This window comes from Microchirus variegatus, assembly GCF_963457635.1.
Source record: "Microchirus variegatus genome assembly, chromosome: 8".
In the NCBI taxonomy this organism is placed as follows: domain Eukaryota; kingdom Metazoa; phylum Chordata; class Actinopteri; order Pleuronectiformes; family Soleidae; genus Microchirus; species Microchirus variegatus.
In genome coordinates this window covers 16,744,864-16,768,087 of record NC_139809.1, presented here as the reverse complement: position 1 = coordinate 16,768,087, position 23,224 = coordinate 16,744,864, and the positions used below count along the sequence as shown (strand labels likewise).

General features: G+C 42.8%; 1 protein-coding gene across 1 annotated transcript; it reads right to left on the bottom strand.

Annotated features, from left to right (window-relative positions):
* Positions 1-6,392: 6,392 nt before the first annotated feature.
* dgkzb (diacylglycerol kinase, zeta b) lies at positions 6,393-19,559 on the bottom strand (the record flags this gene model as incomplete). Its single annotated transcript, XM_083894163.1, has 33 exons — positions 6,393-6,506; positions 7,398-7,497; positions 7,581-7,617; positions 7,726-7,846; positions 7,931-7,974; positions 8,227-8,261; positions 8,345-8,404; positions 10,047-10,136; positions 10,243-10,415; positions 10,701-10,741; positions 10,819-10,888; positions 11,006-11,097; positions 11,191-11,291; positions 11,812-12,011; positions 12,098-12,209; positions 12,287-12,360; positions 12,840-12,902; positions 12,998-13,053; positions 13,209-13,287; positions 13,371-13,514; positions 13,637-13,750; positions 13,835-13,895; positions 14,606-14,688; positions 14,801-14,902; positions 15,358-15,432; positions 15,516-15,632; positions 15,980-16,051; positions 16,138-16,206; positions 16,325-16,381; positions 16,473-16,550; positions 16,632-16,727; positions 17,471-17,579; positions 18,556-19,559. 33 exons carry the CDS (start codon positions 19,557-19,559, stop codon positions 6,393-6,395), a joined length of 3,843 nt encoding a protein of 1,280 aa, XP_083750289.1.
* Between the last annotated feature and the right edge of the window lie 3,665 nt (positions 19,560-23,224).

Below are 23,224 nucleotides of genomic sequence, written 5' to 3'. Positions count from 1 at the left end.
CAGCAGGGGGTTTGTTTCCCCTGAACCAAAACAGTGTTTTGTCACTCTACTCCTATTGGCCGTGTTGTGGCTCCTCCCAGTTGACTTGGAAGCTCCAGATGGTGCAGATATAGTCCACATAAACCACATAAAATTTGCCCCCTTTTCTGCGCGGCCCCCACAGACCGGATAATCTGACAGTTGTAGCAGCAGATTACGATGGTGAAAGTAGGCTAATGTATTCAGATTGTTCCTGCTGTCGCTCATTTATTTCAGAATTGTAGTTCAGGCTCTTCGCTCTGCCTCACAGGAGACTCCACATGAAAACTCGTCTCTGTGAAGTTTCTTTTAATCGCATCTGATCGTATCGTATATCCACCTCTCTCGCTCTCTTTCTTATCTACCTTCTTTTTGTGTTTGGAAGTTGTTTTTCGATTTTCTCCTTAACATAATATTTTTCTTTTCTTTCCTCAGTTCTCCTGAAGCTTTATTTAAGAAAAAGGTGGCAGTGCAGCACCACATGTAGGCTTGTCATATGTACTACAGCGTTTAGAGTCATTTTGAGTGGGTTTTCATGTGGATAGATCCTCAATTCCGCTCTCTCTCTTGTACAGTACTATTGTATCATGTACAGTTTCCATTGTGGATACTTATGTTTGCTCTTTAAAAAAGTGATCACGAACAGATCAGTGAAAAGTCAAAGCTCCGCCCCCCCGCCCTCTGTTGTTATTGTGCTCAGAAATGACAGACTCCTCTCTCAGGCCTCCATTAAAGCCGCGCTCCTTATTCACATGTCAGCTGCCTGAGTAAATCCTGTTCTTCTCGCTCCTCCTGCGGCGCTTTATGAGCAAAGAAGAGACTCTCAGCAGGACTCCAGTCTCTCCTCCATCAATGAAGAGGAGGAGGAGGTGCAGGGGAGGTATGGACGACAGGGAGGGGGCGAGGAGGCCAAGCAGCATCTCAAAAGGCCCTTTAGATTTCCCCTCAAAAGAATCCTGATTCATTGGCCCAAAACAAAGCCTCCTCTAGCCTGGTTTCATTTCTCTAAAGGCCAACATAGATTCCACGCCACATCCCCCCCCCCACGCGGCCCAGATCGCCCTCAATAGAAACTAATCTGCATAAGAAAATAAAGAAATCTTAGCGTGAAGAAAGAGTGAGTGGGAGGCTACTTCACTCCAAACACTTAGAGGAAGTTGTCTCTGAATCTCAGAGTTCAAACTAACATCCGGAGCCAAACATGAAACAGTTTTACACCTCCTGGAGAAGTGATTTTACAGGAAACAAACAAACAACAAAACAAACAACCACAACAAAAAGAAACACTCCTGTGGGTGAAGGTGTGGCCTAAACGCTGCCACCACCGCTGCTAATGTTGATGCTAATGCAACAGGATGTAAAGACAAATTAAAGCACACGTCAAATAAACTAAAGATATACGCCAAATAAGCTAAATATATATGCCGAATAAACTAAAGATATATGTCAAATAAACAAGATATGTCAAATAAACTAAAGGTATATGTGAAATAAACTAAAGATATACATCAAATAAACTAAATATATATATATGTAAAATAAACTAAAGCTATATGTCAAATAAGCAAGGTAGGTCAAATAAACTAAAGATATACATCAAATTAAACAACTAACAAAAGCAAACGTCAATTAAAGTTAACATCCAACTAAAGAAATGTTAAGAACGTAAACAAAAAGAATGTAAAAAAAAGTGGAATTTACACATCAAAGTTAAGATATGTTTAATGTTTAACATCAGAGTAAAGATTTTAAATAATGTAAACTTCAAACTAAAAAAACATGGAAAACGTTAACATCAAAGTAAAGATTAACATCAAAATAAAGATGTTAACATTAAAGTTAAGATCCGTAAAGATGCATTTAATGTAAACCTCAAAGTGAAGATACGTGAAAATAACGTGAACATCTAACTGAATTAATATTAAATATAAATATTAAAATAAAAAAAACTTGTTTAGATTGTTTTTCCTTTTCAGCTGTTACTGCAGCTGCTCACACCAGCAGTACAACACACAGATTACTTCATTAATATTATTAAAACTAACGTTTGAAAGGTGACAAAAAGCAATTTTTTAAACCATTTGTTCTCACTTTTTTTTTTAAGTAATCATTTTCTTTTTTATAGTGTACAGTTTTTACAGTAATTATATAAATCCAAAAAGATATTTCTTTCAAATGAATGATCACACAAACATAATCTGAGATTTGTCCTTCACACTGAGGGTGGTGAAATCACATTATTGTGTAATGTGTTTTTTTTTTGTTTTTTTTAAGTTTCAGATTGAATTCTGTTCATCCTGATTCAGATTTTATTCCCACAGATTAATCTTAGCACGTGTTTTAACTCCACAGTTAAATGAAACGATAAGTTTCCTACAGTAAATCTGAGGCTGATTAAAAAATGAAACGGGCACTTACTTTGTCGAGCAGTGAATCAAACTGAGGAAACGTCGTCTTCTGTCGCTGCTTCAGATTATGCTCCTCCTCCTGTCTCGTACACACACACACACACACACTTGTTTTGTTATGGATTAGACCTTGTGATGTCATAATGAGGCTGTTTTCAGGAATGTGCCCAATGCAGTATGTGTGTTCAGTTGACTTGTCATCCTTATGGGGACAAAAAAAGCAGGTCTTTATTAAATTGTATTAACATTAAAATTAAAGGGATAGTTTTTATTATTATTATTATTATTATTATTATTATAATAGATCTTTTGCTTTTCCATCAGTGATAGTTCCTGGTACCTGGTGTTTCAGGTTCAGCTGAGCCGATATTAAAATGGTATAAACCAATTGGTCAGAGAGTGACGTCAATGTCCAACTGTAGATCAGTTAAAAAGACATCCAAATCCTATATAAGGTTCCAAAATCTACTTATAATTCCATAAATGTCATACACTTTAAGACTTTTCCTTTAGTAATAAAGTGACTTCAACTTCTTTCAAAGTCATTTTCTGCTAACAGACTTGTACTTTCACTGAAAAGTCAACATAAAGGCTCTACTGTACCTCATACGATGTAAGTCCCTGTTTACTACTTTATCTCACTGTCAAACAGCCTTTTTCTGACTGGAAACTGAAGTTTGGACAACGTTCACTTTCTCCCTGCACCAAACCCCATAGAGAGAATCAGTGATTTTAATCACAGCACACAGCAGTTGTTGATCCACTGCTGCCTCCATCACCAAGTTCAAATGTCTTGTTTTGTGAGTTTTGCATTTGAAATCCTTTGTTCAGATTTACCTCAGCGACACCTTCGTGACCACATGAGGCAGCACTGGACCAGCAACTCCTGTGTCCCGTGAGCTAAAAACACTGGTTTTCTCAATGGATTCTGGTGCAGGAGAGCATTAAAAACATCTGTCAGATAAAGCAATAAATATTATTGTTAAGATACTTGTAGGAACACTGTTTTGTCTCTGTAAAAGTCACTTAAAGTTACCTTTTAGGTTCAGTTAAAAATACATCGACATGGGTTAAAGGTAAAGGTAGATTATGTGCAAGTGTAGTGGTTACAGATTAAGTCTCCAGGATATGTTTCCAAGTGTGTGTGTGTGGTATGTGATCATACAGGTCTGGTTTGTGTGTTAACAAATATTTGCTCATAAAGCGGCTGCTGCCATCTGTGTGTGTGTGTAGCTGGTTTACAGGTGACAGGTGTGTGTGTGTGTGTGTGTGTGTGTGTGTGTGTGTGTGCGTGCATGGTTACACAGTGTCAAAGTCAAATGGTTCAAAGGTCAAATCTGTCGACTAACGCTGCAGGCGCCAGTGATCTGTTTATCTGCATAATCTTAATAACCTCATATCAGAAGGTTCTCGTTGTTTCCACAACCCTCAGACTTTTAACACCTTGGCTAAGAGCAGGTGTATTTTAACTGAGTTTTAATACAGGTTACTCAGGTGTGATGTAGTTTTACTCTGTTCTACTGCATTCTACTGTTTGAACTTGGTTTTAATCAGTTTTTAAAACTCACTTCTACTGAGGTCTAATTCAGTTCTACTGAGGTTTAATTCAGTTCTACTAAGATTTAACCTGGTTTTACTGTGTTCATCTGAGTTTTAACCAAGTTCTACTACTCTACTGTGTTATCTTAGTTTCACTGAGGTTTAACTTGGTTTTAAATCATATCTACTGTAAGTTCTACTTTATCTACTTTTTTAGTTTTTTTTACTCTGTTCTTGTGAGATTAACTTAGTTTTAATCAGTTAAGACTCAGTTCTATTGAGATTTAACCTGGTTTTACTGTTATACTGCATTTTAACCAACTGAGTGTTATCCTCGGTTTACCTTGTTCTTCTAAATTTTAACTTAGTTCTACGGGGGTTTAACTTATTTTTCTGTTTGAACTCTACTTTTTAATTCTCTCTAACAGAATAGTAGTGAGATCAAAGTGACTTCTGAGTTTTACTGAGTTCTACTTGTTTCTGTTTTCTGCTCTTTCAGCTCAGTCGGTGGATCAGGAGCAGAGTCTCTGATGGCTCAGTCATGCATAGCTGCCGGGTGCAGGAGGTCACACTGCCATCGTGTCCTCCTTCATTTCCTCCGTCCTCTCAGGATCTGTGTCCCCTGCTGCTGCTGTTGCCCCTCCTCCCTGGGCTAAGTGTGAGTGTGTGTTTATATTTACTCAGTAGAACACATTCAGCTCTTCCTCTTCATCCTCAGTGATGTTCCAGCTTCACTGAGCAGGACAGAGACTACATGTGTCACTACGGCAACTCACTGTGGTTTATAAACCTGTGTCACTGAGACAAAGGTTCATAAATGTTAGGACATGACAGTGCAGAAGAATTACACCATCGCCCCCTGGTGGCTGGCTGCAGTATACACTACCGTTCAAAAGTTTGTGGTCACTTAGAAAATGTCCTTATTTTTGAAGGAAAAGCACTTTTTTTTCAATGAATATAACATTAAATCAATATACATTGTTAATGTAGTAAACGACTAGTTTTAATGGAATATGTACATAGGTGTATAGAGGCCCATTTCCAGTGTTCTAATGGTACATTGTGTTTGCTAATGGTGTTTGGATGATTAGTAAACCCTTGAAAACCCTTGTGCAATGATGTTAGCACAGCTGAAAACAGCTGGTTCTTTGACGAAAGGGCAAAATTATTATTTTGGATAAAAATAATTTTGTCAATGTTTTGACTATATTTTCTATTCATTTTGCAACTCTTTTGATGAATAAAAGTGTAACTTTTAATGGAAAACACAACAGAAATTGTATAAGTGAGCCCAAACTTTTGAACGGTAGTGTATGTTATAAATAAATCCCACTCACTTACGTTCTTACTGCACTGATGTGTTCAAGTTTTTTCTGGTCAGACTCTGACTGCAAATCATGTCACGTCCACAAGGTGGCAGCATCGTGGTCTGCTCTGCAAGAGGTAGTGGAGGCGTGGTCTTTAAAAACAGTCCATTTTAACATGAAACACAAAGAAAATCATCATACTGATTAAATATAGTACAGATTCACATTTTTTTTGTTTACCCGGCGCAGGCTCCCTCTGCTGGCCTCCTGAGTAACACAAGAACAAATCTTTAAGTCTCTCCTGACTGGAAACTAAATTTTCTGAACCGCTTCCTCCCAGAACCAAATTCCATAGAGAAAATCAGTGATTTTTGCCCGCAGGGACACAGGAGCTGCTGGTCTACTGCTGCCCCTTGTGGTCACTTTGTGTCACTGAGGTGAATCTGAACAACAGTTTACGAATGTTAAAGTCAGAAATTCACATTTTAACTCAGTGATGGAGACAGCAGTGGATCAACAACTCCTGTGTTGCTGTGATTTAAAATTGCTGATTTTCTCGATGGACTTTAGTGTGCGAGAGTGAGAGGTTTTTGATACAAACGCCCGTTTACTGTCAGTAAAGGATGTCTGATGGTGAAATAAAACGCACACTGAACTATCTCTTTAACTGTCGATTAGTTCTTGGTGATAATTTATGACTAAATATGATTAATAATAAGAATCATTGTCCTCACAGAGGCGGTCGGTTTGTTGCTGACATGCTTTATTCGCAGGTCGCTCAGAAATGTCCAAACCAAACAGTTAACAGTTATTGATCCGTTATCATACAGCGTTATATGAGTGTGACTGTCGTTATCGCTCAGTCGTTGATAGAAGACAAAAATGTCTCGTCTACACACGTCACCATGCTTTACATTCATGTAACAGACAAAATATCTACAAATAAACCATAAATATGTATAATTCGTCTTTGCTTTAAGTTAAATATCAAACACTTATTGTTGTCAGGGTAACGGACACTGCGTGATCTCCACCATTTTCGGCTGCAGACGGACGAATGAAGACATTGTTTCGCCGTGGAGGACAGACAGAGTGGAGGAGGTGGAGGACAGACAGCAGGTCAGACGGTTGTCTCCTTGTCTTTCTGGATCATCTGGTAATGATTGTGTTTCTCCAGGTATTCAGCCAGTTCCAGGTCGTCCGCCTCCACAGCGCGTTGTTTGGGCGTCTCGCCCTGAGACAGAGATGGAAACATTTTAGTCTGAGGAGAATGAAACGTCTCCACTTTCATGAATGATCTTTGATCCAGTTGGAACACAAGAGCACCGCTGATGGACAGATGGACAGACAGAGACAGAAACACAGACACTGGGCCTCTAACGAACTCATGAAGTGAGAGAAGTAGAAGGGAAAAAAAGTGGGAAAACAGTAATTATGAGCTGCTTCCTGTTAGCACCGACTTCACCATGGCGACAGAGAGCCGCGGCCTTTGTGTGGACGTGGCGGCCTGCAGCGATTCGTCTCTCACTGACACACAACATTAATCACTTCACACAAGTGGGTTAGAGAGAGAGAGAGACGAGCTCCGGCTGGTGGTCGCCGTCACCACGTCTCACAACAAAGACGCAACATGAGGCAGGAAATGACCGCCAACGTCAACAAAAACAACAACGGCAGCATCACTCAATAAATGTTTCACCCGTCACACACAAGTACAGACGTCCACTTGTGTCCAAGGGGTGACGCACAACAGCAACTGTAAACATGATATGATTGTGATTCTCTTTAAATTTATAATAATAATCAGATTAAACCTCACACATTCAGATAATCTGATTATCTGGAGGGATTAGGTGAATTGGTCACTCTAAATTGACCGTATGTGTGAGTGTGTGAGTGATTGGTTGTTTGTCTCTATATGTGTCCCTGCGATGGACTGGAGAACTGTCCAGGGTGTACCCCGCCTATCGCCCATTGTCTGCTGAGATAGGCACAGCACCCCCCGCTACCCTCTGGTGGAAGATAAAGCGGTAGATAATTAATGGATGTATGGATGATTATCTGGATTTTCTTTACGTGACAAAGTCCCGTCTGGACCTGAACGCTTCGCCATGCGGCTGTTTACCTGCAGGTCTGTCTTGGTGAGCGACGCCCCGGCCTCCACCAGCAGGTGACAGATGCTCCTCTGGCAGTAGGTAGCGGCCTTGTGCAGCGCCGTGTCACCGCTGAAACACACAAACACAGGCGGTGTGACGTTCAGGTGTGGCGGAGGAGAGACGGGAAAGAAACGATTGGGAAGTGGACTCACGTCTCCTTCTCCGTCACGTCCAGGTGAGACGTCGGGACTGAACGGAACAAGACAACAACAACGAAAAAGTTACAAAAGTCTGTAACATGATTACAAATACAAGTTTTTCTGCCTCTCCTCCTGTGATGTCATATGTGTCTCTCACCGTTGTCGACGAGGTAACTGACGATGTTTTCGCTGCCGACCTGCACGGCGTGATGGAGCAGCGTGCAGCCGCTGCTGTCCTGCAGGAGAAGGTCTGCCCCCTGCTGGTGGAGCGTCATCAGCTGCATAGAGACACACAAGAGAAGGTCAGTAGGTCAGTGAGCTCTGTCTCAGTGAGAGCAGGGGTTCAAACGGAAGACACTCACTGTGTCCAGGTCGTCACTGTGGACGCAGCCGATCAACTGCTCCTCTGAAAGACGAGCACAAATGTCAATGTTAAAACCACTCACTCTCCCACACCAAACCCCACAGAGAAAATCAGCAATTTTAACCTGACCGCAAACAGGAGTTGTTGATCCACTGCTGACTCCATCACTAAGTTCAAATGGCTCCCTGTGAGCTAAAATCACTGATTTTCTCGATGGACTTTGGTGCGGGAGAGTGAGCAGTTACTAACATCAGCTTTCTTTCCTAGTTTCTATCAGTGTGGAAAGTCCTTTACCTTTGTCGGGGTCGTGTGACGCAGCAGAGGAAGGACTGTTGGAGACGAGCAGAAGAGAAGGTCAGAGGTGAACATGCATGAACACACACGTGTACACACACACGGGGCGGAGTCCTACCTACTGATGTGTGTGAAATGAGCGATGCTGGTGTTGGAGCGTTGGATCTTTGCTCCTCTTCTTCAGATCAGACAGACGCACAGAGAAGTTGAGCATGTGATGAGACGTCAAACATGTATGATATGAAAACACACAGACACAGGAAGCTACTCTGACTCGCTTGACTATGCTTGTTTACAACTATTTCTAGTTATTTTAAACCTATTTGTAATGGTTAAAAATTGTTTATACATATTTTTAGCATTTTAAACCTATTTCCACTACTTTATGGTTATTTGCACAGTTCTTTCCTGTTATTTACAGACATTAACACAGTTATTATATCCGCGAGAAATGCGCGCGGATATTATGGAATCGGTCTCGCGCGTCCGCGCCGTCGTCCGTTAACGCGATAACTGGAAAGGCGTTTGAGATTAAATTTTCTTATTTTTTTTATGGGTCACATACCCCCTGTAGATGATCCCTATTGATTTTGAGCTGTCTACCATTATTATTCATTAGTTAATTAATTAATTAATGATATAAAAACCATATTTTTGCTTGTATCTTCCAAAGTATTGCAGGTATTGGCTTCAAATTTTGCATGGGCATCACATACCACCTGTAGATGATCCCTATCTTTGTAGCTTTATTATTAATTAGCAAATTAATTAATTTATTATGCTAAAAACACATTTTCGGCTTTATCTTCCAGACTGATGGAGATATTGCCTTCAGTACAATTATTATTACTTTGGCTATGATTGGTAATAGTTACATAATAAGTTAACTGGTGGCACAGAAAAAATAGTTAAGGCACTTTTTCTTTATTATTGAGCTCATTTGGACACATTGAGGATATCATGGGTTTATTTAGCACTTATTCATAATATTTATTACATTATAATATAAATGTATTAATTATAATATAAAAAAAAGTTAAGCCTCCATTTCTTTATTAATGCATTGAATGGAAAGTTTGAACATATTGTAGCTTTTTCATGAAATTTAATAAACATAGTGTATGCTTTTTCATGACATTTGGACACTTTGAAGATATGGCAGGTGTGGTTAGCATTTTAATATTCATAATATTTATCAAGGTATAATAGGTTGTTAACCTCTAGTTTTATTAAAAACTAGAGAGAAATTTATGAGTTCAGGTATTCTGTGTTCAATATCTAGTTTTTATGGATACTTTGAACATGTATAAAGTGTAGTCAGTATTATATCATAATATTTAAGTTATTTTGTTGAATTTATTAATAATTAATTAAAACAGTTAGTGGCAGGTGCGAGGAAAGTTGAGGATAGGACAAGTTCGCAGATATACCCCTTGCTGTCGGCCCCCGACAGCGTAGGCTAGTTTGTACCCGTTTATGCCTATGTACAGCTGTTTAGAAGTATTGACATTTGTTTACACTTGATTATGGTTGGTTACACATTTATTTTTGTCTCTTTCCACACGTTTGAACCTATTTATGGTGGTTTCTGATTGATTCCACAGCTGTTTCCAGCTGTTTTAGCAGCTTTTATTCTGCTGATGTGATGCTGAGAGGACGAGCCACTGATCAGATAAACACTTTGAAACAACACTGAACACACCGATCGATCGTTTAAGGGTTGAAAACAATTACGTGCGATTATCTTTACACCTTCTGTACTTGGTGGTTTAGGTTTCTATCATGAGCAGGTGTGTGTTGGGGTGAGTTTGTGTATCTACCTGCAGAGGGCAGTCTTACACGAGCTCTGCGACAAAGCATCGGCCACAGAACTGTCACTGGAAATTCTCCTCCTCTGAAACTCTCTGACCCTGAAACACAAACACACAAGCGATTGAAACCATGTTCACTGACCCCCTGTGACCACCAGGGGGCACACAGATCACCTGGAAGTGAGGTTATGACCCCCGCTCTCACCTGGGTGTGACTGAGGTGGTGGGTGAGGACGGGGAGTGGGAAAGGGCAAACTCCTCTGAATCCACCAAGTCTGGCATCCCAGAGGAGGAGCCCACCGTCTCATTGACGACCAGCTCAGGGTCCAGAATGTACAGCTCCTCCTGGGAGATCTCTGACACGTAGTTCAGGTGCTCCTGAGGAAAGAACATGAGCTTTTAATTTCAGGATTAAACTTGAAAACATGGACTTTTAAAACTTTATCCTGAAGCCCATGTTTTTAAGGATTAAACTTGAAAAATACAGGCCTTAAACTTAAGGTTTAAACTTGAAAACATGGGCTTTTAACTTCAGGATTAAGCTTGAAAATATGGGCGTTGAACTTCAGGATTAAACTGGAGAACATGGGTTTTTATTTCGGGATTAATTGTTTTGTTTTGGGGAGAAAACGGAAGTTCCAGGTGTAAGAAACCGTGTCGTACCTGAGCTCGGTCGATCCTGTAGAATCGGTCCGCAGTCGTACCTGGGAAACGAATAAAAACAAATCAAAAACTGAGGTTTTGTGCGTGTGACTCGGACCCTGGACTGATGTGGACTTACAGTCGAGGAAACACCACTTCATGGAAAGTTTGTGAGAGGACAAACTCTCTGTTGTCATCGAATCGCAGTCCTGAAAGAGAGAAGACGTGAAGACTGTGACACGTCTGACAGGATATATATGTATAATATAGATGTGTTTTGTCCCACACACTGTCCCTGTCCTCCTCCTGTCGTCCCTCAGCTGTACCTGGTCCACGTTGTTCTGCAGACGGTCAATGAGCAGGCGGCAGGTCTCCAGGTCACTGTCTCCAGGGACGGTGATCACGCCGAGCGGCGTTGCTGCAGAAACGCGGGTGAGTCGTCTTTCATCAAACTGCCATGACTCATTATTTAAATTATTATTTTCTTCACGTTGTCACTGAATGGACTCACCGGCCTCCTTCAGCTGATCCTTGTCGTAGTGAAGAGCCTCGTACGCCGCCATGCTGATCCTGTTTACTGTGATCTGCAGCTTCTCAGGGAGGGGATGCTGACTGTACACACACACACACACACACACACTTAACCAAAGACTCACCCAATAAAATCTACACCAGATTAAGACTACAGTATCTTTTAAGAATATATTCTCATCTTTAAATCAAACTTTCAGCCTGAAAACCTGACTTTGGGCCGCTTTGTGAACCCCGTACTACACCACACCAAACTCCATAGAAGAAATGAGCGATTTTAACATCACAGCACACAGGAGTTGTTGATCCACTCCAGCCTCCATCGGTAAGTTCAAATGTGATATTCTGCAACTTCAGTGTTTGAAAACTTTCATTCTGATCTACCTCAGTGGCACGAACTGACCACACGAGGCAGCAGTCGACCGGCAGCTCCTGTGTTACGACGTGCTAAAAACACTGATTTTGTCTATGGACTTTGGTGCAGGGAGGAGAGTGGTTTAGAAACTGCTCACAGGTCATACAGAAACCTGAACTATCACTCTAAAAACCGTCATGTGTTTGTTCGTTTGCAGGCTAAGGAGCAGCTGTGACTGGATCTCACTCGTTGAGGTGGGGCATGGAGATCCTCCTCTTGGCCTTCTGCACCATGTTGGCCTGGTTCCTCAGGCTGATTTGGATGACTGACGGAGCCAGTTTACAGGGTTCGCCGTCCACCTGCATGGGGATGGACTTGAACGTGGTTAGAGTCACTTCCTTGCACTGGAGGAGGCGCTCGCCGTGACCTCCGACCTGCAGCGTGGCCTGGACACAGAGAGGCGTGGAGGACAGCGGGTGAGTGGGTTCATCTAATCGTAGACATGGGTTTCCAGGCGAAAATAAAAGCTCACCAGCGACGTCATGGTGAAGCCGATGACCTCGATACAACCGTCATCGTGACGCTGGGGCTCAAAGACGTGATGCTCACTGGGGTGTCCCCACGGCATGGTTCCTGCACAGTACCTGACACACACACACACAGATAAGTGATGAGGGCAGAAGGGAACTGCGACAGGTTTGTCCCTCCCTGCTCTCCATACCTGGGGATGTTGAGGAAGAGCAGACACTGTAGCTTCAGCTCCTGGACTTTGGACGTTAGATCTGTGCCGTCGCACTGAGGGAGCGAGAAATAACAGCTGTGTTTTAGTGACTGACACTTTTAGAATCAAAACTGCAGCCAGGGGGCGACAAACACAACAGAGCGTTCAAAAAACTGTCCTGGTGGAGGTTTTAATCTGTGATTTGCCGAGTAAAGGAAATTGTTTTTAAAATGTGTTTTTCATTACAGAATCTTAACTTAAAAACTAAAAATAATCAGTCTTCGTCATAAAAAGTAATATTTCATTTAATTTCGGCATCCATTGGCTATTTATAATGCAACACTGCCACCTGCTGGATTATACCATGGAAATTACATATAAGCCTAACAACAAAATTAGTTAAAAAAATATAATAAAAAAATTATGTTAAATAGTTTAAAAAAAAGCAAACCTAGGCTTGAGCTTGTGTTGAAAAAAAAAAAGAAAACTTAAAAAGCTTAAAAAGGACCCTTCATTAGGTTCAATAGGTTTCAGATGTTCTGCTTCCACTCACCACCACTCTTATGTGTTTGGTGAGATCCTTCGAGCTCCTACTCAGGAAATCTGAGAAGGCCGTCTGAAACACGCACAGACACACGGACATGAGACAACACAAACACCTGTGAGTGTGTGTGTGTGTGTGCATCAAACACAGGACGAGGACACACTCACCCCGGCGTAAAACATCTTGTTCTTGAAGCGGCTGTTGAACTTTTCGGGGTTTGCCTCTGAAAGATCAGAAACACTGGGTTAAATAACTGATATGGTTATCGGTAGCCATCCCTTCTATCAGGTGTAGTGTTTTCAGGTTTGTTAGTTGTCTGTTGCTTGACTCTGCTGCAGACAGAGCGCCCTCTAGTGGAACGCGTGTGAGTGACCTCACCTCTGGATTCGTGGAAGCCCAGTGTGACGCGAGCGTCGAAGCCCAGGCTGAAGTAGTTGTTGAAGACGTCGATGGGAAGCTGCGAAAAAAGCGGGAGGGTAAATTTTATTACATGTGTTTTTTGTGGTGAAAAAATCTGAGCAGAAAACTGTTCACGCTGACTCTGTCGGTCTGATGCTCCTCCCCCCTCTCCTCCGGCCGTGCTTCCAGGTTCGCCTCCACGTTCAGGTTCCACCGGTCAAGCTGGACAATGTTTCCATCCTCGACGTGCGAGAGGATCTTTGTTATCGGTTCGTCGGTGTAACCCTGAGAGACGAGGACAAAAGAGCCATTAGCCTGTTAGCTGTATCTGAAGATGTTTACTGCGTGTTTGTACCTCATATAACCCCAAAAACCTGAACTATCCCTATAAACAGTCAAAAACTCACCCCTCCCCAGTTTAGAGTCCTAGCCAAATCGTTGCCAGTTCCCAGAGGAAGGATAGCGACAGGAGGCTGAGGACGAATATTCAGCTGATCCAGAACTGACAAGATCCACCCGACCTGAACACACACACGCTGCTGATTTCTTACGTTCAAGACACTGAAGACCGTGTTTGTTTTTGTGTTGGACTTGTCTGGACTCACTGTTCCGTCTCCTCCACAGGCCAAGATCCTCAGGTTTGGCACTTTAGCAAACATCTCCAGTCTGTGAGAAACACAACAACAACAGGTTAGTTCGTGTTTTACGGCTTGATTTTCAAAAAAACGGGAGACCACCGACTACCGCTGGAGAAACGCGACAAAAGAAATGTCGTCCAAAATTTTACAAAAGTAAAAAAATAAAAATTGTCCAAAATTTGACAAAATAGTCGCCTAAAAAAATGTCGTCCAAAATTTGACAAAACAATTTAAAAAAGAATTTTGTCCAACAATTGACAAAAAGTCCCAAAATAATTTTCATCCAAAATTTGACAAAAAAGTCCCAAAAAAAATTTGTCCAAAATTTGACAAAAAAGTCAAAAAAAAAATTGTCCAAAATTTGACAAAAAAGTCAAAAAGAAATAAAGTTAAAAAATTTGGCAAAATAGTCATAATATGTTGTCCAAAATTTAACAAAAAGGTCATCCAAAAATTTAAAAAAAAAGTCCAAAAAATGTTTTTATCCAAAATTTGACAAAACAAGTCATACTTTAGTATAACGTGACTCCAGAATGTGAATAGCTGTTGTGTGTGCAATGTTTTGTGCAGAGGAACACGACGAGAAGAAGGCGGGAATCTTTGCGTCTCTCAATCCCTTGCGCTACAGGATAATCTGTCCAAATCAGCCCATAAAATTGTAAAACGGAAAACATCCAGATTGGAAAGGAAATCTGGCCGAGTATAGGGCAGTACATCCAGGGCATCAGTGAGTCTTACCCCTCTCTGGGTCCATCCTTCGTCAGGTCAAACACTTGACGAGGGTTCAGGTACCACATGAAGGACTGGATGATCTTCGCTCCCTGAAAAAGAAAAAAGAAACACTGAGATTATTTTCTACAGAGACAATCTTCCTGAAACAGAACACGAGTCTGAGCTCACTGGATTCCCATGCTAACTTATGCGTAAGACCACCTGGTTCCCGCCGCTCTTCGGGTTTACGAACACCAGCAGAGGCTTCATGAGCGGAGAGGGCACGGGCTTCAGCAGGAAGGGCTTCCAGCGGCCATCTTGGAGCTGAGAAGGTAAAATAGATTACGAGTTTATATTAATGTCATGCAGCCTTTTCTAACAAGAAACTGAAAGTTTAACCCTCTAACTCTTCCTCCACCAAAGTCCATCGACACCTCACAGCACACAGGAGTTGTCGAGCCACTGCTGCCTCCATGAGTAAGTTCAAATGTGTTATTTTGTCATTTGGTGTTTGAAATCCTTTATTCAGATTTACCTCAGAAACTGACCACATGAGGCAGCAGTAGAGCAGCAGCTACTGTGTCCATGTCAGCTAAAAATGCTGATTTTCTCTATGGACTTTGGTGCGGGAGAATTAAACCTTCAGTTTCCTGACGTTGTTGTTGTTGTTGTCTGTCTCACTACAAGATAAAGCGGCAAACGCATTGTAGATTTTATTAGACAAGTCTTTCACCTGTCACCTGATTAAACCACCTGATGTGGGCTGAGCCTTGTCTCACCTCAGCTCCCTTCTTGCTGGATTTATTGCATTTCAGCGACGTCCTTTTCTTCTTTTTACTGGACTTTAGAGACGTCTGCAAAAGGAAAACACACACGGTGACATCAGAGTGTGTGTGTGTGTGTGTGTGTGTGTGTGTGTGTGTGTGTGTGTGTGTACCTGGGGCCGGCGGACCCTGACGATCCAGGTTGGAGGGACGATGACAGCAGCATGAGCTCCCAGGGAGCAACACTCTTCAATCTGCTGCAGCATGAAGCAGGTGACCTTGTTGTGATACTGAGACGGGGAGAAATGGACAGTAGATGTAAAGTCAAAAAATTTCAGGCACAATTTAAGTCACTAAACCACAAGTGACGCCTCAACCTAATACCTTACCTTCACCTCCTCACTGACTTCCATCTTCTTCCTGAACTTCATCACCTCCACACACATTCTTACCTCAGTCTCCTTCCTGATTTCCACCTACTCCTGAACGTCCATGTTGTTCACGACCTCCACCTCCATCCTGACCTTCACCTAACCCCTAACCCTGACCTTCTTCCCGACCTCCAGGTCCTTTCTAACCTCCACCACCTCCACAACCTTCACCTCCTTCCTGATCCTGACCTGAGACTGGAACTCACCGCCTGTTTGCACCACGAGCAGCTGATGGCGACGATCTCTTTGCTGTGAAAAGAAAACTTCTGCTGGAATCCCTGTTGGTGAGAAAAACAAGAGACAGATTTCACCTCGGGCTCCTGTGAGTGAAAACACTTCATGGTCCAAAGTTTTGGAGTCTCACCTTCCCACACTGTCGACACTTCCCCGTCTGACGCCTCCTGTGGACCCAGTGATGTCGCACAACGTTGGACTGAAACACACCCGTGTATCAACATTACCACATTGAATTTCTATCGTTTTTGTCTGTTTTTACGTCCAACACGATCACAAAAACCTCATTACACCGTACTCACTCTGCTGATACTGACCTCTCGAACAGCTCGACATCCTGGTTCTCTGAACGAAGGCTTGCACCTGAAATTAATCTGACCGTGAAGACAGGAGAGTGTGAGGTGGAGAGAGAGCGAGAATAATCTCAGATTATCTGCGATCGTTCAGAGATGGTCCAGCGTTTACCTTTTCCAGCTGCTCCATGCACATGGCGTGGACTGAAATCATACACCCGGCACATTTCTTCCTCGACACCGACTTTTGCTGCACAGAAAAATTACAGATTGATTGTAGTAGACTGTGAAGCCAGTTCGGTGTCACACTGTGGACCTTTTGTTTCCTCACCAGAGACTTGGCGATGCAGTACTGCTCACCAACGTAGCAGAAGTCTCCGGAGCCGCTGGTCTCAAACCAGATGTGCTCACCGAACTGGGCATTTTCCTGCAACAGACGAGAGCAGCAACACATCATCATTCATCAGCCAGTTCAGCATGAGGTAAGTGAAAACACTGGCTGTCTGGAACAATGTACACTCTCTTAAGAATATGGTCACCACAACCTTTTCTGACTGGAAACTGAAGCGTCACTCTCCTGCATCAAAGTCCAATCAGAAAATCGGCACAGCACACAGCAGGTGTTTATCCACTGCTGCCTCCATCACTGAGTTCAAATGTCTTATTTTGTGACTCTGGTGTTTAAAATCCTTCTTTCAGATTCACCTCGGTGACACAAACGGACCACACGAGGCTTCAGTAGACCAGGAGGTCTTATGTTTCTACAAGCTAAAAATACAGATTTTTGGTGTGGAAGGGAATCCAGTTGGAAAAATCTGCCTTACAATGAGATAAAGCAGTGAATATTAACAGATGAACAGAGCAATCAGAGCTCAGTCTTTCTAGTTTAAGTTCAGTGTTTGACTCATTTATCTTTTTATGACCTCACCTGACTTCCTGGTGTTTACATTCGCCATATGGCGCTTATTAAACACTGCGCTGTATCAGTTTGCTATGTGCTCTGATAAAACAAGCGTGGAAAAGGTTAAAGTCATTAGGTGTTTGCCGTCACGTGACTCATGTCACCTTTAGTGAGTAAATGAGGACATGTTACGACCACAGCAACAACCAAACTAAGATGTGTCTGACTGACGGTGAATACAAGAGTCAAGACTCAAAAAAGAGGCTCACGCTCCAGTCGACGGAGCTGCTGGGCTCTCGTGGCAGGTCGGTCTGAGCGGACGTTGACACGCTGGGCTGAGTCGCCACGTGCTGCAGTCCTGACTTTGCAACGGCTTTTCTGAAATCACAAGAGCACATTTTGAGGACAATGATGACTTTCCTTACATTTGTCTTTGACATAAATTAATCTGAGTTGTTTTGTGGCCCTGGTCTCAAAGACGACAACTCTCTGGAAACAAATGATTACTTTTTATTGTGCGGGCAAATTTGATAATGATGAAATAACACTTCAGTTATGTTCTTTAAGTGTTGTTTTTAGAGATATAACAGCCTCCTGTGATTTAATCAATCCATTTACAGAAGAAGCCGAATCACCTGCAACATCATCAAAGGCAACAGACATACATTGTACATGTACATTAACTAAAAACATCACTTAGATAAACCTTGGTCCTCGTCACTAGTTCTGATTTAGCAACATTGCCTTGTCACCAGCTCTGACTCACCTACCTACGCTAACTTCGCTTATAAAGCTAATAATAATAATTATGCATTATATTTGAAGGCGTCTTTCAAGACGGGGTCGTACCGATGTTCCCCGTTTTCCCAAAAAAGGTCCTATGTTCCCCACTTTGTATGTGACAGGGGAACATAGGGCCCTTTTCTTGAAAAAGGTTAGGGTTTGGGTTAGAGAAAGGGTCCTATGTTCCCCGGTCACATACAAAGCGGGGAGCATTGGACCCGGGGAACATAGATATGATCCCTTTCAAGACACTCAAGGTCGCCGTGTTGTGTTGGTGACATGCAACAAACTGGTCTTTGTCACCAGCTGAAACTTAGCTACCTGAAACAACTTAGCTTTTAAAGCAAAAAGTGCATCGCGAACAGCTAGCATAGCTTGTTTGTTAGCTTCACCTGGTTTCTCCACTGATACTCCTTGGAATACTTGACTAGAACATTAGGTCAAAAACTAGATTTAGATTTAGTGTTTTCTCATTTAATGTCAGTTTATCATAAATTATATCATGGTTTATAGATTTTATAGATTTGAGAAGTGCATTTCTCTCAGTGAACTGCAGATGTGGAGTACATACAGCAGTAGGGCACTCCAAGTCTCCAGACGGGAGTCGTAACTGTGGGCCCCTAGCGGGCTAAGGGCTCCAGGGCCCCTCTGGAAGGCCGGGTGGTTGAGGTAGTAGACTGAAGTTCTACGACTTGGCAGCGGGAGGCCCCTTCCAGGCCAGGGGCTCCCAGCTTTGGAGATTGTGGAGATCCTCCTTCTCTTCCTCTGAGCGGAGGCAGTGTTACGGCTGGGAGGAGCAGAGTCTCCTAAAAACACCTGAGAGGAGTTCCTGCGGAGGCAGCGAGGAGGCCAGATCTGGGGCCGTGATGTTGACACCAGCTGGGGCGTCTTTCTCATCACCTCCATCTCAGGCAAGGAGGGATTGGAGGATGGAGAGGGGTTCTGATTAGGGGCCCAGGAAGATTCCTCGTCCTCCTCCTCTTCCTCATCCAGCTGTTCCGCCACCGGCAGCTCACTGGATTCGGATTGGCTGTCACTGCTGTTGGAGTCATTGCTGTCGTCGTCATCGCCATCTGATTGGAGGCTACTGGAGCGTGAAAACATTCCCCTGTTGGCCCCGTCCCTCATTTCCACCTGCTGCTCCCTAGTAGGTAGCCCCTCCTCCAGCCCCTCCTCTTCCTCCTCAGTCATTTGGATCAGACTGGCCAGCAGTATGGATGGCCCCAGCAGGTGAGTGTCGATGGTCCGCAGCTTTCCCGTCTTCTTCCGACGCACAGCAAACCTTGGGTTGACTCTGGGAGTGGTGGTACTGGAGCGCCTGCGAACCTGCCCCTTGCGTCTAGACGTCTTTGTCAAAATCCCCCCACCTGCACATGGCAGCCCGGCTTGCAGCTGGACACTGGATCGCCGTCGCTGGGACAGGATGGAGGATGGAAGGCCAGCACTGGACCTGCGACGGGCCTTACTGGTCGGGACAGCCACACTGGGCCTACGCTGGTGATGGGATCTGGCCTCAACATCGGCCTGCAGAGCAGCTTCCTTCCTCTTAAAGTGACGGCGGAAAAATGTGTCCATGTTGGACGCAGAGAAGGGACACACCCCTGTAATGACTGTTGAACGCAAAAACCCAGTTAGCTTTACAAACACAAGCTACACCCAGACCTTCAGAACTACTGGACCACCACACAGTCGACACACAACTTTGTATAGAGACTGGACAAAGAGGGAACTAACTTTAACTTGAACTTTAATTAAATCAGTAAAGCAACATGACGGGATTAAGCCCCGGTACAAAAATCCATTGATTATCCTTTTAAGACATTTGACTGTCTAGAATGAAAATGAATATTTTCTCACAGGAGCAATGGATACCCCACAAAAAGGCCCTTCATCTAGAGCAGGGGTCACCAACGTGGTGCCCGCGGGCACCTGGTAGCCCGCGGGCAGCCAATACGGTGCCCGCGGGCTCACTTCACTTCACCTCACTTGCATGTATCCGTATGATCTGTCAGTAAAATATCTTTGATATTGTTTATAAAAACTGGTAATCGTTAGGAGTAAGCACTGGAAGGAACGTGTATGCAGTTGAATGCATAATATTAATCATTTAAATGGTAAACAAACAAAAAAATATTATATGGTAGCCCTCCATATTATTTTTTACCCTTAAGGTAGCTCTCTGACTCAAAAAGGTTGGTGACCCCTGATCTAGAGTAAGAAGTTAATCGGGAAGTTTTGTAATATATCAGTCGGTCTCTATGGACTTAAAGTGCATCGGGAACTCTTGACAGGTCGATTACAGCACGAGTCCCGTTCATTGTTGCCGCATCTCAGGCTGCCAACATGACCGAGTCCTGTGATGCCCCGAGCTCTATAAACAAACCCTAAATTTGAACGTTTAGAAAATACTGGCCCTTGCTCCAGGAGGATAATTAGTCCCCCGACGCTATAGTCAATGGCTTCTGGATCAGGTCCAACACTAACATGGTTTTCATTCAAGTTTTTAAAGCATATGTGTTGTTAGTCTTCATTATCCACACCCTGACGACAGCCATAGCCGAGCCACGGAGCTAAAACAGTTGCTATGGTGACGTTGATGCTGACTACGATAGGTAATTAAAGCAGTGCTGGTATGCTCAACCGTTGTTTTATGTAAATCCCAGGGAGTCCACCTCTACCAAAAGGGTGATTGTTTTTTAAAATGTGAAAAGTGACATTTACGAGATGATGCTAGTTCAGAGTTGCTCCTGTAGCGCTAGCAAAGTGTTAGGTTGTGTTTCTCTGAACCTGCTGAGAACATGAATTATAAAGCACTCGGAAGAAAATATTGGGTCGTCTCCACGGGGGGGAGCAGTATGACAACAGGAAGCTGTCTGCATTGCTGTTACACAGGCAACAACAATAATTAAGGACCAGGCTGCCTGCTGGGTCCTCGCCCTCCGAACAAGAACACTGCATCAGTAATTTTGTTTGTGACTACGACTTCTCAACAAAGCTCATGTTTGTCCTCAACAGTCTGATGAGTTGGACATCAGAGGTCCAAGGTCATGCTGTGTCAAAGCAACAGACAGATAATCGTCATCATAGAAACATTGATCTGATTATGATGTCACAGCTGCTGGAATAAATCGGAGTCATTCACGTGACATTCCACAGAAACCTTCAGAACATCTTCAGGACAGAGATTCTTGCAAATATGTTCTTTCAGTTATTGATCTAAATGTCTTAAACCCTGATAATTCACTAGAAAAACCTGCTGAAGGAGCCATGGGAGCTTTTCTAGGACCACAACATCCTTACGGAACCCCGGGAACCATCGCAATTATGCCCAACACTGCCTGAAAGGACCAGCACGACCCCTAAAGTGACCGTAGAACCATTTCAAGACGCTTTCCAAAGGAAATTATTGTCATTAATCATTATTGACTCATAGAAACTATTAACAATGCTTTAACTAGCATGACTCGGCTCTGAGTTCAAATTGTGTCATTTCTGTTGTGAATTGAGTGGCGATGGTTTGTTCGTCTTGTGTTGGACCATTAAACCGCTTCATTGACCAGAGTGAAATGTCAGCGAGCTCCGTAATAAACTCTGTAATACACATTCAGCCGAGTAAACATTTGGTGATGGTTCTTCACCTGCAATAAAGTGAGCCGTGCTTCCTCTGACCTACATTAACCGGTGAAGACAGTGGATTCAAAGTAAATTTATTGATCAGTTGTTTGGGCCTTAAAACCTTCAAGTTGAAGATGTCCTCAGACGTCTTGTTTTGTCCACAAAGCACGATTATTCAGTTTGAATGTTTTCTTTTATTTACGATTAAATTGGTAATTATTTAACCGCCGATTCAACGATTAAACTCCAGACTGACAGTATGAGCTCAGCTGCTCTGGAGCTGGAGCTGTGCTGACTAATTAACAAAGAGCAGCAGATTAGTGCCTCACACACACACACACTACAAACCTATTTATAGAGCTTCCTCCTCACTTTTCACTCCACTGCCTCACTTGTCACCTTTGTGTCAGGTCACGTGACCCTCGGATCAGAGATGGAGTGACGTCTCGCAGCTTACCGTGCCGTTCATAACCAGGCAACCTGACGCACAGACCTGAGAGGTGAACAGTAACCAGGTGTGTTTACCCATTACTTATAACTTGGTGTTGATTTCTGGTGTGGGTGTGCCCTACTGTTTGCAACTTCCTGTCTACAGTTTGACGAATCAATGCGAATTTTACATCATGGGTTGGTGATCACCAAAGTATGTTCCCATTCAATTTAGGTAAGAATCGACACACTGATTAAGCAAATGATGGGCAAAACTGTGAAAAAGAATTACACGTAACTCATCGGATTTGAACCATATTTGTTTTGTGTTTGCAGGAGCAGACGCTCTACCATCACACTACGTATGTTTAATCCAGATCTGATCCAGATTATGGATTTGGCTGCAATTTGAACATGGTTCAGTCCCATTGAACATGTTCAGATGTGTATATCTGTGAATTTTACTTGATGGGTAGGTGATCACCCGAGTATGTTACCATTCAATTTTGGTAAGAATCGACCCACTGATGACATCACAAAATTATGACAACCTCAAGAAATACCCATTTATTACAATGGGCAAAACTATGAATAAAATTAATCATATCTCTGTCAAAACAAATTGTGGTATATGTATATGTATACAGGGGCAGACACCTTATCCAGATCTAATCTGGTTTTCAGCCTAACTGCGACCTATTTGCTTTACTTAAACTTTTGTGGATCAGTGGTGCGGTTGCCTTTTCTCTGTCTTGACATACAACAAATCACTTCCTGTGTGCAGCACGGGAATATCGCTGGGTTTATAATATAAAAACACTGCTTTATCCCACCTTTTCCAACAAGAAACTGAAGCTTTTGTCACCTTTTTAAATCACTCACTCTCCCACATCAAAGCCCATAAAGAAAAAATGTGTGTTTTAAGCTTGTGGAGACACAGGAGCTGCTAGTCTATGGATGCCTCGTGTGGTCACTTTGTGCCACTGAGGTAAATCTGAACGAGGATCAACGACTCCTGTGCTGTGGTGTTAAAATCACAGATTTTCTCTATGGGGTTTGGTGCAGGGAGAGCGAGGACTTGACAAACTAAAGTTTCTGGCTGGAAAAATCTCGTTCAGTAGGGAAAAAAAGTGTCCAACATATTCTGGAAATACAGCAGACTTAAAAGCAGTCGTAGATTTGATGGAGTTAATGAT